This window comes from Oncorhynchus kisutch, linkage group LG13 (assembly GCF_002021735.2).
Source record: "Oncorhynchus kisutch isolate 150728-3 linkage group LG13, Okis_V2, whole genome shotgun sequence".
NCBI lineage: Eukaryota > Metazoa > Chordata > Actinopteri > Salmoniformes > Salmonidae > Oncorhynchus > Oncorhynchus kisutch.
Genome location: NC_034186.2, coordinates 72,264,377 through 72,278,543, shown reverse-complemented (window position 1 = coordinate 72,278,543; position 14,167 = coordinate 72,264,377). Strand labels below are relative to the sequence as shown.

At 41.3% G+C, this 14,167-nt stretch overlaps 3 protein-coding genes across 3 annotated transcripts; all 3 read right to left on the bottom strand.

Annotated features, from left to right (window-relative positions):
• Positions 1-1,196: 1,196 nt before the first annotated feature.
• On the bottom strand, positions 1,197-5,472 carry LOC109906291 (zinc finger protein 569-like). Its single transcript, XM_020503924.2, has 2 exons — positions 3,053-5,472; positions 1,197-2,887 (listed from the first exon to the last, which is right to left on the bottom strand). Exons 1-2 carry the CDS (start codon positions 3,246-3,248, stop codon positions 1,740-1,742), a joined length of 1,344 nt encoding a protein of 447 aa, XP_020359513.2. The 5' UTR covers positions 3,249-5,472; the 3' UTR covers positions 1,197-1,739.
• A 1,067-nt stretch (positions 5,473-6,539) lies between these two features.
• Positions 6,540-11,272, bottom strand: LOC109906325 (zinc finger protein 37-like). The gene is made up of 2 exons (XM_031787180.1): positions 10,937-11,272; positions 6,540-8,330 (listed from the first exon to the last, which is right to left on the bottom strand). Exons 1-2 carry the CDS (start codon positions 11,127-11,129, stop codon positions 7,270-7,272), a joined length of 1,254 nt encoding a protein of 417 aa, XP_031643040.1. The 5' UTR covers positions 11,130-11,272; the 3' UTR covers positions 6,540-7,269.
• Positions 11,273-11,754: 482 nt separating this feature from the next.
• On the bottom strand, positions 11,755-14,142 carry LOC116353134 (zinc finger protein 391-like). Its single transcript, XM_031787179.1, has 2 exons — positions 13,745-14,142; positions 11,755-13,540 (listed from the first exon to the last, which is right to left on the bottom strand). Exons 1-2 carry the CDS (start codon positions 13,914-13,916, stop codon positions 12,321-12,323), a joined length of 1,392 nt encoding a protein of 463 aa, XP_031643039.1. The 5' UTR covers positions 13,917-14,142; the 3' UTR covers positions 11,755-12,320.
• Positions 14,143-14,167: the final 25 nt, after the last annotated feature.

The window sequence follows — 14,167 nt, the reverse complement described above, 5'->3', positions numbered from 1 at the left end:
GAATCCTTTCTGTACTTGTCTGGGTAAAACCTTCTCAAACGTCAACAGCACTGATAAGCTTTCACCTCTTTGACCCTCTTTCCTACCGATCAACCTTTTGCCCTCAATCACTCTGCTTCCTGTCACATTTCTGTAATATCATCTATGGACATAGATATTGGGACCGCAGTGATGACTCCCCTCAACCTAGTATTGGCACCAGGGACATTACTTTTCATATTCTTCCCATTAAGCTTTCCATCAGGCTACAACAAAATATGAACAATCTACCATTTCCAATGAACTGGGCTAATCTGGCTAATCTGACTTCACCCATCTCTTTCTGTACTGCATTGGTTAGTTGGATAGGGTGTAAATGAGGCCCTGTGGTCTCATCAAACACAATCACCACTTTCCACTCCCACACATTATTACTCTTGCTTCTTACCTTGGCCCTCTTTATGCTTTCTTTACTAGACCAACCACTGCTTTCAGTGTCAGCACTATTCTTCCTGTCTTTCTACTACTGACCATTCCTTGACCCGCATTCTCCATTTCATCCTCACTACTTGCCTCCTTTTCGGCTGTCAGACTTCCAAACTTCTCACGCATCAACAACTTGGGGTGGCAGGGTAGCCTAGTGGTTAGAGTGTTGGACTAGTAACTGGAAGGTTGCAAGTTCAAATCCCCGAGCTGTCATTCTGCACTTGAACAGGCAGTTAACCCACTGTTCCTAGGCCGTCATTGAAAATAAGAATATGTTCTTAACTGACTTGCCTAGTTAAATAATGTTTTTTTTAATTCATTCACCCAGTTCTGACTCCACACAGTTCTCCAGGCACGAAGTCATTCAAACAAACCTCAAATCTTGTGCATCACAACACAACCTCCAAGCGAGAGCTTCCTCCTCCAGCTGACCGAACTCCTCTTGGGACGTCCCTACCCCATGGAGCTTCTCTTCGTGCAACAGGGTCTGTGTCCACACCAGTATAACTCACTAAATGATTAGTGTGTAGATGCAGCCATTTGATAGACAGCTCAGATATATTTCAACTGCCTTTACAGAGAATTAAAAGGGCTTTTATTTAAAGATTGGAGCCTGTGTCCTTTTCCTAACACTTGTATTGATTTCATCAGATAATGGTTGCATGGTTGGTTCCCAACATGATCCCGCAATGCTGCCAGAGAAGAGAGAAGCTAAAAAAAATACACTTCAATTAACACATCAGCCATTTATTCTGTAATACTTTATGGATGTCTGGGAATGTACAAAATCTGGGTTGGTTGAAAGAAGAAGCTCTCATTTCAGGTGGTATATTTGGTTCCCCTTGAACATAGCGTAACTGTATCATACCAATTCTCAATACATGTAAATACACATGAAATATATATTTTTTCCCTTGGTGCATTTTGGCATTAGGCTCAGAGGTAAGTATGGAATTTAGTGTATGGAAGATCTTGCCACACTAAACACAAGGGAACAAACATTCTGAATACTAGGCTGTTTGCAACATCAGGGCAGATGTATTGTGACATATTACCATATATGAACAAGACATATTACTCTAAAGACCAATGCAAGGTTTATATACAGACAGAGAACAGTGGATCACACCATGTCCTCTGTGTCATCCTATAACTAATGAGCAGGGACTCCTGTTGCTCAGAAACCCACTAACTGCTCTCTGTTAGAACATGATATTAATCAGAGAGCAGTGTCCTGAGGAGGGCTATGTCCTGATTCTCCTCTCACGTATCTCTCAGTCTGCTGTCTGATTCTCTCCCCCCACACAGGGAACAGTCATGTGTTCTTCTCTCTGTAAACTCTCTTCATGTGGCTCCATATGGTCTGTATCCATTGTGGCATTGGCCACATTCAAGACACCTATATGTTTGTGAGCTGTGTGATGCTTCTTTAACATACTTGATGTGGTAAAGCATTTTCTACATACAGGACAAATGTATGGCTTCTCCCCTGTGTGAGTCCTCATGTGCACTATCAGAGATGTATTCTGGCTGAAACATTTGCCACAATCCTGGCATTGATGTGGTTTCTCCCCAGTGTGGCTCCTCATATGTAAGTTTAGGTGTCCACGCTGAGTAAATCCTTTGCCACAATCATGACAGTGAAACGGCTTTTCCCCTGTATGACTCCTCAAATGCCTTTTCAGGAAAGTATCCCAAGCAAAATATTTACCACAAATGTGACAACACTTTGCTCCAATGTGAGTTTGTAGGTGATCCATCATACTTTCTGTGGACTGACAGAATTTTCCACACACACCACAAAGATGTTCTTTATCCTGTGTGTGCGTTTGCACATGATTTAATAAAGAAGCCATGGAGTCAAATTGCTTTCCACATACCTTACAACTAGGAGCAGCATCCCAGCTTACACTGGGTCTCGAGTGTGATTTTAGATGGTTCAATTTCCTGTCCTTAACACTATGACAACTTTGTCCTTTTACTGTCTTTGTTCTCTTTGATTTGAGTGGCTTTAACATTAGACCTGACAGAGGTCCTCCACTCTCCATCCTGTCAATATGCCCTCTGTTTTCACTCTGAGCTGCAGAACACTCTGTATCTACTGCAGAGAAGGGCTGGGGCTCTCTGGTTGGTTCTGATACACCATAGTCTTCTACATAAGGTTCTGTTTTGATCTGTTCAGTTGAGGTGCTGGGTAGAGAGTATCTCTCTTCAAGTGAGGACTGAGTTGGGTCCTGATAATAGTCACTTGATACACAGCCGTAAGAATTTATAAACTCGTTGAAATGATTCTCATCCTCCTGACTGGTCCTTGGTTCATTCTGTTCATCTTTCATCAGTGTGGGTTCTGGGTCCTTCTGCCCCAGACTGGGGTTCCACTCCTGCTGCTCATCAGACACGGTGACAGTGAGCTGCTGGGGGTCTGGAGATAATGGGGTGGGAAAAACTCAAAAGCTGATTTGAGACGTAGCTCGGCTTACAATCATTATATTTTTTACAGAACTTGGTTTTGTAAATACTCTACAACATTAATTAAATGGAAAGCTAATCGTAATTCATATGAAATTAATGTTATTAAAACAAACACCTGTTCGTCTGTGTAACTTGATCTGTGGCTTAGAACGAATATCCAGCATGCTCCGTAGACGCCTGTTCTCCTCCTTTGTGTGAGAAACCTCTTCCTGGTACTCTGCTATCGTTTCTTCAACGACACCAAATATCTCTTCAGCTGCAGCTATTAATTTCTGGTTGAGAAACACTCTCAAGTACTCCATTTTAGACATTTTTTGAGAAGAAAAGCTGTCTCGCTAGCCAAGTTAGCCAGCGAGCTACCAACGTAAACAAAGTAAACAAGACAAAGAGCGCTGTCAGTCTTTGTGCGTGCACGGTTTAATACATTTAGCATTGTCGCCCCCTACTGGAGCGGCAGGCACAGGTCGTCGCGATCCTGCAGGTGACGCCGGCTGTGCTGCTTTTGAGAAGAGGGCTGATTATTAATAGGCAAAATTAATTAATCTCTAATCCCTTTTCATACTAATCATTGATCAGATTGAATAAGTATTTCCCAATCTATTGTTGGAGGTCCTCCAGTGTGTGCATTTCTATTAAAGCCCAGCACCTACATGTAATAGACTGCAGAGCTGGTGGTGCTGCTACAGCACTACTGGTGCAAATCTGAAGTTTAGATCAATCATTGCCTCCCTAGATCACAAAAGTACACAAAAAATAAAATACACCGTAATGTTATCACTAATTCAACATTCTCATGTCTGCAATTAATTCAAGGAAGAGAAGAGGAGTGATGTACAGTGCCTTCAGAAAGTATTCATAACCCTTGACTTATTCCACATTGTGTTGTTAGTCTGAATTCAAAATGTATCTAACAAAATAAAATCTCACCCATCTACACACAGTACCTCATAATGAGAAATACTTAAATATCTCATTTAAATAAGTATTCACACCACTGAGTCAATACTTTGTAGAAGCACCTTTGGAGGTGATTACAACTTTGAGTTGTCTTGGGTATGTCTGTATCAGCTTTGCACATCTGGATTTGGGGATTTTCTCAAGCTCTGTTTAGTCAGATGGGGAGCGGCGATGAACAGCAATCTTCAAGTCTTTCCACAGATTTTCAATGGGATTCAAGTTTGGGCTTCGGCTGGGTGACTCAATAACTTTTATTGTTTTGAAGCCATTCCAATGTTGCTTTGGCTGTATGCTTAGGTTCACTGTCCTGTTGGAATGCAAATCTTCACCCCAGTCCAAAGTCATTTGCACTCTGACCAGGTTCTCATTAAGTATTTGCCTGTATTTGGCTCCATTCATTGTTTCATCTATCCTTGCCAGTCTTCCAGTCCCTGCTGCTGAAAAGCATCCCCATAGCATGATGCTGCCCCCACCATGCTTCACAGTAGGGATGATGTTAGACGGGTGATGAGCTGTGTCTGGTTTTCTCCAGACATAGAGCTTTGCATTCAGGCCAAAGTGTTCAATTTGTCTCACCAGACCACAGAATATTTTGCCTTATGATCTGTCTTTCACATTCCTTTTTTTGCAAACTCCAGGCATGCCGTCATGTGCCTTTTTCTCAGGAGTGGCTTCCATCTGGCCACTCTCCCATAAAGCCCAGATTGGCGAAGTGCTGTAGAGACTGTTGTCCTTCTGGCAGGTTCTCCCATCACAGCCAAGGCACTCTGAGTGGTCATTGCGTTCTTGGTCACCTCCCTGACCAAGGTCCTACTTGCCCGGTTGCTCCATTTGGTCGGAAGGCAAGCTCTAGGCAGAGTCTGGGTAGCTCCACATTCTTTTCAATTTCCCAACGATGGAGACCGCTGAGCTCTCAGAAACTTTCAACACTCTAGACATTGTTTTATACCCTTCCCCAGCTATATGCCTCATCACAATTGTATCTCAGAGAACTAGAGTTCCTTGGACTTCATGGTATAGATTCTGCTCTGACATGCACTTCTTCTTTAAGTTTTTATTGGCGAATCGCAACCAACTCGCAGGTGCATACACCACCACCTACTGTTCTGGAGTGTGAGGCCGGTCATGACCTATCTATACCACTATATTCTCTCAACTAACCCTGAACTTCTAATAAAATAAAATAATTCCCTACAAACCTCACTACTCCCATCATCCCCACATAAAATACCACCTTCTCCCTATTCCCGTCCTGTCAAACAACCTCTCCCTTTCTACATCACACATTTCACAAAATACCATACAGCCATTACACATTCCAGTACCATGCTTCCCTATCAATTTCCAAGAGGATTCAATTCCGTATGCCCTAATCTGATCCTACACAACATAACTCCCTCCCTTCTGTTCCCATTATATGACATTATCTCCCGTACAGATTTCCTTGTACTATAAAAATGTTTGCCCTTACTACTTTCATCCCATTGTCTCTGCCAGCAATCGAACCCATTTTTCCGAATCAATGTTTTAATTTCCTCTCAACCCAACTGCACCTGTATATCCATAATATTATTTTCACAGTTTGTTTGGCTATTATATCTACTATATCATTTCCATTAACTTCTTTATGAGCTGGAATCCAACAGAACTGAATGTCAATACCATTTCTTTATAAGCCCAACAACAGCAGCATTATTTCTACCCATAAATCCTCATGTTCTGACTTTCAAATCAAAATCACATTTTATTTGTCACAAACACACATTTAGTACATTATTGTGGATGTAGCGAAATGCTTTCCAGATCTTAAACTACACAAAACAGACGTAGAGTCCGAACATATTGCTATTCTTCCTGGTTGGACCTCTATCCATTGCAATCCAACAATTATCACAACTATTTCTGTTGAATCTACAGATAAATCATTTGTTAGCCTCTTGCAGAGATTAACATCGAACTCAATAATAAATGCACCTGCTCCTGTCTTCCCATTGATGAGATCCTTTGAACCATCTGTATGCACTGCAAGACAAGAATAAAACTGATCAGTAATATATTGATCCACTATTGTTGCTACATGATCTTCTTCACACCACCGTTTCTTTTCTTCGATCAGGCTAAAATCGACATGTGGTCTTGTATAAAACCACAGTAACACATTTCCTATTGCCACAGATGGCTCTATAACAAGTTCCCTGGTGTCCATCTTTATAAACCCCTTTTCCAAATCTCTGGGTCAAAACCCCTCTTTTGATATCTTTCATATTACCAGCAGTCTTCCAATACTGTCAGTGTAGGATGATCTCCCATACTACCCTTCTTGCCAGGTACGCCAGGAAACACTTAACTCTAAGGGTTAGTGGCATTTCCCCATTATCTACTTGTAAAGCCTCAACCGGTGTAGTTGTAAATGCACCATCGCACATCCTGAGTGCCCTAGATTGCCTATCTGCCCTCTCTGACATGGACTGTCAACTGTGTTACCTTATATAGACAGGTGTGTTTCTTTCTAAATCATGTCTGAACAATTGAATTGGCCACAGCTGGACTCCAATCAAGTTGTAGCGACAGTTCAAGGATGATCAAAGGAAATTGGATGCACCTGAGCTAAGGGGTGTGCATACGTCAATGAGATATTTCTGTAATTCATTTTCAATACATTTATTAAAACATGTTTTCACTTCGTTATTATGGGGTATTGTGTGTAGATGGGTGAGGAAAAATATGAATCGACTTTGAATACAGGCTGTAACAGAACAAAATGTGGAATAAGTCAAGGGGTATGAATACTTTCTGAAGGCACTGTATTTCATAGAAATAAAGCCAGTCGATTCAGAGAACTACATGTTTTAATGCACCTCTTGTACGGTCTGAAACACTCTCCCTACACAGGAAACTACTGCCGTGTTGTCAGGAGGTTTTTCAGCGGGTTGTTATTATGGTTTCTCCCTCTTGTGAATGTTCTTAGACCTTCTAGGGGACTTCATCCATTTGAAACATTTAGCAGCAATCAAATCAAATCAATCTTTTTCTGACACACTTTGTAAGCAACAGGTGTAGACTAACAGTGAAACATAATTGCACTGTCTTACCCAGAGAAACTTACAGTCAGTGTATTCAAAACAGGTAAAACAACCACATATTAACAGTCACTGCGAGTAACATATTTCCTCAATAAAGCAGCTGAGTGAAACATGCATCACAAACCAGGTCTACAGTCAGTATTTTCTACACTAAAGTATTCTGTGCATTGTCATTATATGTCCTCCCAAACTTCCAGTCTATACAAAGCCTCTGCCAGACACTGCAGTGAAGTCTTCTCTTCCATGTGAAATCTCAAGCCAGGTTGACTGTGTGCTAGTGCTGATATACATGTCACAAAGATGGCAATGATATGGTTTTTCCCATGTGGATCTTCATGTGTAGTTTCCGGTGATAATTCTGCTTGAATCCTTGGCCACAGTACTGGCACTTATATGGTTTCACCCCTGTATGAGTCCTCATGTGGACAGTCAGATCAGGGTTTCTGCTGAAACATTTCCCACAAACAGAGCAGCAATGCGGTTTCTCCCCAGAGTGGCTCTTCATATGCACAGCCAGGTTTCCACTCTGACTGAATCCTTTGCCACAATGATGACAGCGAAACGGCTTCTCCCCTGTATGACTCCTCAAATGCCTTTTCAGGAAAGCATCCCAAGCAAAATATTTACCACAAATATGACAACACTTTGCTCCAATGTGAGTTTGTAGGTGATCCATCATACTTTCTGTGGACTGACAGAATTTTCCACACACACCACAAAGATGTTCTTTATCCTGTGTGTGCGTTTGCACATGATTTAATAAAGAAGCCATGGAGTCAAATTGCTTTCCACATACCTTACAACTAGGAGCAGCATCCCAGCTTACACTGGGTCTCGAGTGTGATTTTAGATGGTTCAATTTCTTGTCCTTAACACTATGACAACTTTGTCCTTTTACTGTCTTTGTTCTCTTTGATTTGAGTGGCTTTAACATTAGACCTGACAGAGGTCCTCCACACTCCATCCTGTCAATATGTCCTCTGTTTTCACTCTGAGCTGCAGAACACTCTCTATCTACTCCAGAGAAGGGCTGAGGCTCTCTGGTTGGTTCTGATACACCATAGTCTTCTACATAAGGTTCTGTTTTGATCTGTTCAGTTGAGGTGCTGGGTAGAGAGTATCTCTCTTCAAGTGAGGACTGAGTTGGGTCCTGATAATAGTCACTTGATACACAGCCGTAAGAATTTATAAACTCATTGAAATTATTCTCATCCTCCTGACTGGTCCTTGGTTCATCCTGTTCATCTTTCATCCGTGTGGGTTCTGGGTCCTTCTGCCCCAGACTAGGGCTCCACTCCTGCTGCTCAGGGGAAACCACCTCATCAGACACGGTGACAGTTAGCTGCTGGAGATCTGGAGAGGAGAGAGGGATGAAATAGAAAATTCAAGAGCTGAATTGACATACCCAGCTAACGACAAAATGTATTTTATTTTAATATTTCCTGAAGCGTCTCATTCGGTCATTAATTAACGTTTTCTTAGGAATGTTCCCGGGATGTACAAGGCATGTTTCCAAGAGACCATTCCCTTAATGTCAAATAGAACATACCCAGAACATGGTTACCATGTTCTCAGAACGTAATATATTAATGTTCTAGACATGTTTCATGGGAATTTTGCAAGAACATTCATGTCTCCAGTTTTCTGCTGGTTAGGAGAATATTTCATCAATGTCCCACCAAACATACACAGAACATGGTTGTCATGTTCTCAGAACATGAGATATTAATGTTCGAGACATGTTTAATAGGAACCTTGCAAAAACATTTGTGTCCACAATATAAAATGTTTTACACATCACGTCTTGTTACTGTTGCCAAGCCAATTAAGGCTCTGATTGGTGAACAACTGATTCATTCAAATCTTTGTCTGTAGGCAAGGTTAGGGAAACTCATACAGAGTACTTTTAAAACACTGTGTTTTAAACTTCCATATTTGACATACATAATTACATTGTGCATGTTCAATTAATCAGTAAGTATTATTCACCATGTCCACACCTGGGATTTGAACTCTCAACCCCTTCATTCACAGTAGTCCAATCTTCCTGCTACGCCATCATGTCTGTGTAAAGTAGGCTGTCAGTTAATCTGATTGATCTCTTATTTATTTTCTTATTCCAGCAATTTAAGGGCTTTCTCTAGAGTTGCCTAATATTGATGGGTCATATTAACCTGTTTTAATGATACTTCTGAATCACTATGATCAATAAAATATTTTCTTGGGTGTACTTTTAACAGAGATTTACTTCAAACATGGGTGTGTTGTAACTGTTGCTAAATAAAGACTAACATATTGCTAAGAATGTGAGAGTAGGTCGACTCTCCTGCGGGTCTCAAACCAAGGCCTCTAGCACCAATGAGGAACAACCTAACGACTGTCCCAATGAGGGTTATTTCTAGGGCAGGGCTCTCCAACCCTGTTCCTGGAGAGCTACCCTCCTCTAGGTTTTCACTCCAACCCCAGTTGTAACTAACCTGATTCAGTGTATCCACCAGCTAATTAGGATAATCAGGTGTGCTATATTATTGTTGGAGTGAAAACCTACAGGATGGTAGCTCTCTAGGAACAGAGCTGGATAGCCATGCTCTAGGGCATGACCTCATTGGGAAAGGGGGATTCCTAGTCAGTTGTACAATTGAATGCCTTCAACTGAAATGTGTATTCCGCATTTAACCCAACACCTCTGAATCAGAGAGGTGCGGGGGGCTGCCTTAATCGACATCCAGGTCTTTGGTGTCCAGGGAACAGTAGGTTATCTGCCTTGTACAGGGGCAGAAAGACAGATTTTTACCTTGTCAGCTCGGGGATTCGATCCAGCAACCTTTTAGTTACTGACTCAACACTCATCAATAGTTAGGTCCTGTCAAGAAGAAACCCTAACCCTCCTCCCTAGACACTTGAGTAGACCTGAAACAACTTGATATGTGTAAGCAATAGGGTGAATTAACTTTGAAGTACACTCAATACAAACGTATTGATCCTAGTGATTGAGGAGTATCATTAAAACAGGTTAATATACTTGCACAAACATTAGATAATATAGAAAGCCCTTCAATTGTTGAAATAAGTCAAATAAATGAGAGAATAGTGCAATTAACTGATAACTGACACAGACATGGTGGCATAGCAGGAAGATCTGATTGCCATGAACAAATTGGTTGCGAGTTCAAATCCCACATGTTCCATAATAATTACTACAAATCAACATGCACAATGTAATCATGCATGTCAAATGTGGTAGTTGAAAACAGTGTGTTAAAAGCACTGTGGGCGTGTGAGTAACCTTAACTTTGCCAACAGACAAAGAGATGTTAATGGTTTACCAATCAGGGTCTTAATGGGCTTGGCAACAGTAACAAGGTGTAATGGTTTTTGGGGGGAGAACGTTTCTTTCGGGACAAATCAGGCGACATACTGACAACTGATACACAGAAATGTTATTGCAATGTTCCCATGAAATGTGTCTAAAACATGAACATCGTACATTCTGGAACTTGGCACCAAGTCCTGTGTCGAATTTGTGGGACGTTGCTGCAATAGTTTCCTAACCATCCGAAAACCGGACAGAAATATTTTTGCAACGTACCATAAAGCGCGTCTAGAACATTGTTATATATTCTGATAACATTGTAACGACGTTCTTGATAAGATCTGTGTGACATTAAAAAGAGAATGTTCTAACTTTAACACCAAAACATGCTAACGGGTTCTCAGAATGTCTTTGCTAACAAAGATAGAATGTTTCCATAACTAAAGGAAAACTAGACAATCAAACTTGGGACGATTACGGGTAACATAAAAAAAATAATCTCCCTATAATTGTTAGCCGGGTAGTTAGATGGGTTTAAGATGGAGTATTCTTCTTACAGATATTGGAACCATCTACACTCAACATTTTATTACATTGATAGCTTATCGTGTCTCATATTAAATGAATGTTGAAAATACAAACACACCTTGTCTATGTAACTTGATATCTGGCTTAGTACGGATATCGAGCGTGAGCCGTAGACGACTGTTCTCCTCCCTTGTGCGAGAAACCTCTTCCTGGTACCTTGCTAGGGTTTCTTCAACGACACCAAATATCTCCTCAGCTGCCGCTATCAATCTCTGGTTTAGAAACATTCTCAATAACTCTATTTTAGACATTTGTAGAGAAGGAAAGTTGGCTAGATAGCTAGCAAGTCAAAAATATAAAGAGCGCTGAGGCGAAGCGAGAGGTTTCACTCTCCCCTACTGTCCAAAACAAGCCCAATGCATTTACATGGGCCTTTTTTTTTTATACCCAAGGTCGTCGCCTACCTTCCCATTGTTAGGGCGGAGACATGAGCATCTCGTCATTATATAGTCTTTGTGCGTGCACGACATAATACATTTTGCACTGTCGTCCCCTGCTGGAGCGGAAGGCGCAGGTCGTGAAGCTCCTGCAGTTTGCACTAGTCTATTCTGCCTTTGATAAGAGGACACTGATTACTGAGCAAAATTAATTAATCTCTCGTCATTAATCTATTGTTGGAGTTCCTCCAGTGTCTGTACATTTCTATTATAATCCTGCAAATAGACCTAAATGTGAAAGACTGCAGAGCTGGTGGCACTGCTCCAGCACTACTGGTGCAAATCTGAAGTTTAGATCAATCATTGCCTCCCTTGATCACAAAAGTACACAAAAAATAGAATATACCATAATGCTATCCCTAATCCAACATTCTCATGTCTGCAATTAATTCAAGAAAGAAGAGGGATATATTTCATAGAAATAAAGAATGACAGCAGATTTAGGGAATTAGATGTTTTAATGCACTTCCTTGTGTTGTCTGAAAGACTCTCCCTACACGGGACGACTGTCACGTTGTCATGAGTTTTTTTGTCGGGTTGTCATTATGTCTTCTCCCTCTTGTGAATGTTCTTCTCGTATCTTCTAGGGGAGTTCATCCATTTTAAGCATTTAGCAGCAATCATTGCATTATGTATGTTTTTCATAAAACAATTATATGGATTCTCTCCTGTGTCAATTGGACTTCTTGCATTTACATTTTGGTCATTTAGTTGACACTCTTACCCAGAGCAACTTACAATTAGTGATTTCAAAACAGGTAAAACAACCACATTAACAGTCACTGCGAGTAACATATTTCCTCAATAAAGCAGCTGAGTGAAACATGCATCACAAACCAGGTCTACAGTCAGTATTTTCTACACTAAAGTATTCTATGCATTGTCATTATATGTCCTCCCAAACTTCCAGTCTATACAAAGCCTCTGCCAGACACTGCAGTGAAGTCTTCTCTTCCATGTGAAATCTCAAGCCAGGTTGACTGGGTGCTAGTGCTGATATACATGTCACAAAGATGGCAATGATATGGTTTTTCCCATGTGGATCTTCATGTGTAGTTTCCGGTGATAATTCTGCTTGAATCCTTGGCCACAATACTGGCACTTATATGGTTTCACCCCTGTATGAGTCCTCATGTGGACTGTCAGATCAGGGTTTCTTATGAAACATTTTCCGCATACACGGCAGCAAAATGGCCTCTCCCCTGTGTGAATCTTCATGTGTGTGTTCATATAAGATTTACTGCTGAAACATTTCCCACAAACAGGGCAGCAATGCGGTTTCTCCCCAGAGTGGCTCTTCATATGCACCGCCAGGTTTCCACTCTGACTGAATCCTTTGCCACAAAACTGGCAGCGGTACGGTCTCTCCCCTGTATGAATCCTCTTGTGCGCTGTGAGATCTGGATTTTTTCTGAAACACTTGCCACAGTCAGGACAGCGAAACGATTTCTCCCCTGGGTGAACCTTCATATGATCATTCAGCTCAGCACTCCCTGGGAAAAATGTACCACAAACATGACAAACTCTAGCTCCAACGTGGGTTTCTAGATGATCTAACATACTTTCTGTGGACTCTAAGTGTATTCCACACACACCACATAGACATTCTTTGTCCTGTGCATGCTTTCTTGCATGATTCACTAAAGAAGCTAAGTAGGAGAAATACATTCCACAAAATTTACAGTGGATATAGGCACTTTGTTTTCTTACTGTCTGTAATCTCTTTGATGGTGATCTCTTGGATTTAAGTGGCTTTAAGGGGTAGAGAGTAGACAGAGGTCTACTCTCTACCCCTTTGACACATTTCATGTTTTTACTCTGAGCTGCAGAAGACTCTAGATTTTCTGCAAATAGGGGCTGAGGCTCACGGGATGGTTCTGATACTCCATTGTCTTCTGCATCAAGTTCTGATTTGATCTGTATCATGTTCTGTTCAGTTAAGGTGCTGTGTAGAGAGTAGTTCCTCTGTGCAGTTGAGGTGCTGGGAAGACAGTACGTCTCTTCATAGTCTTCACTTTGGGTTTCATAAAGAAGTGAGGACTGAGTCAGGTCCTGGTGGTTGTAGTCATTTTTCAAAGATGACTCTAGTTCCTCCGGTTCCTCTTTTATCTGTATGTAATGTGGGTCTTCCTGCCCCAGACTGGGGCTCCACTCCTGCTCACAGTGTTGCTGCTCAGGGAGAACCTCCTTTTCAGAAACAGGGTGGTGGGTGGACTGTTGGATGTCTGGAGGGAAGGATAGAGAATTAAATAAAACATCTAAAACGTTGACATGAATAGTATTCTAGTTAGACAGCTAGCTAGGTATTTAGATAGATAATAACATAGCTAGCTAGCTACATTGTCATTTGTCGATAAATCATGACATTTATCACTTGACATATACAAAGAACGTTTAAAATATAACAGCAAGCAGCCTCAGTCACACACCTATTCTGTGTAATAGTATATCTGGTTTAATAACTACATCGAGCATGCTACGCAGACGGCTGTTCTCTTCCTGATACTCTGCTATCGTTTCTTCAATGACGCCGAATATCTCCTCAGCTGCCATTGTCAATCTCTGGCTGAGAAACACTCTCAATAACTGTATATTAGACATTTTTTTTAGGAAAAAAGTTGTGTCAGCTTGCTAACAGATAATGACAGGAACATTTACAACAACATAGCGTAGACACTGTATGCGGTTAACAAAGGAGGGCGTTCCTTTGAGCACGGCGGCAAACACATTTTGCACTATCGCCACCTGCTGGAACGGAATGCGACTTCAGTGCTTCAAATGGTTGTCCTTTTGGAACAGGAAACATAGTAAGTCAGTTGTATGGGGTAAAATTCACGCCATATGTATTGAAT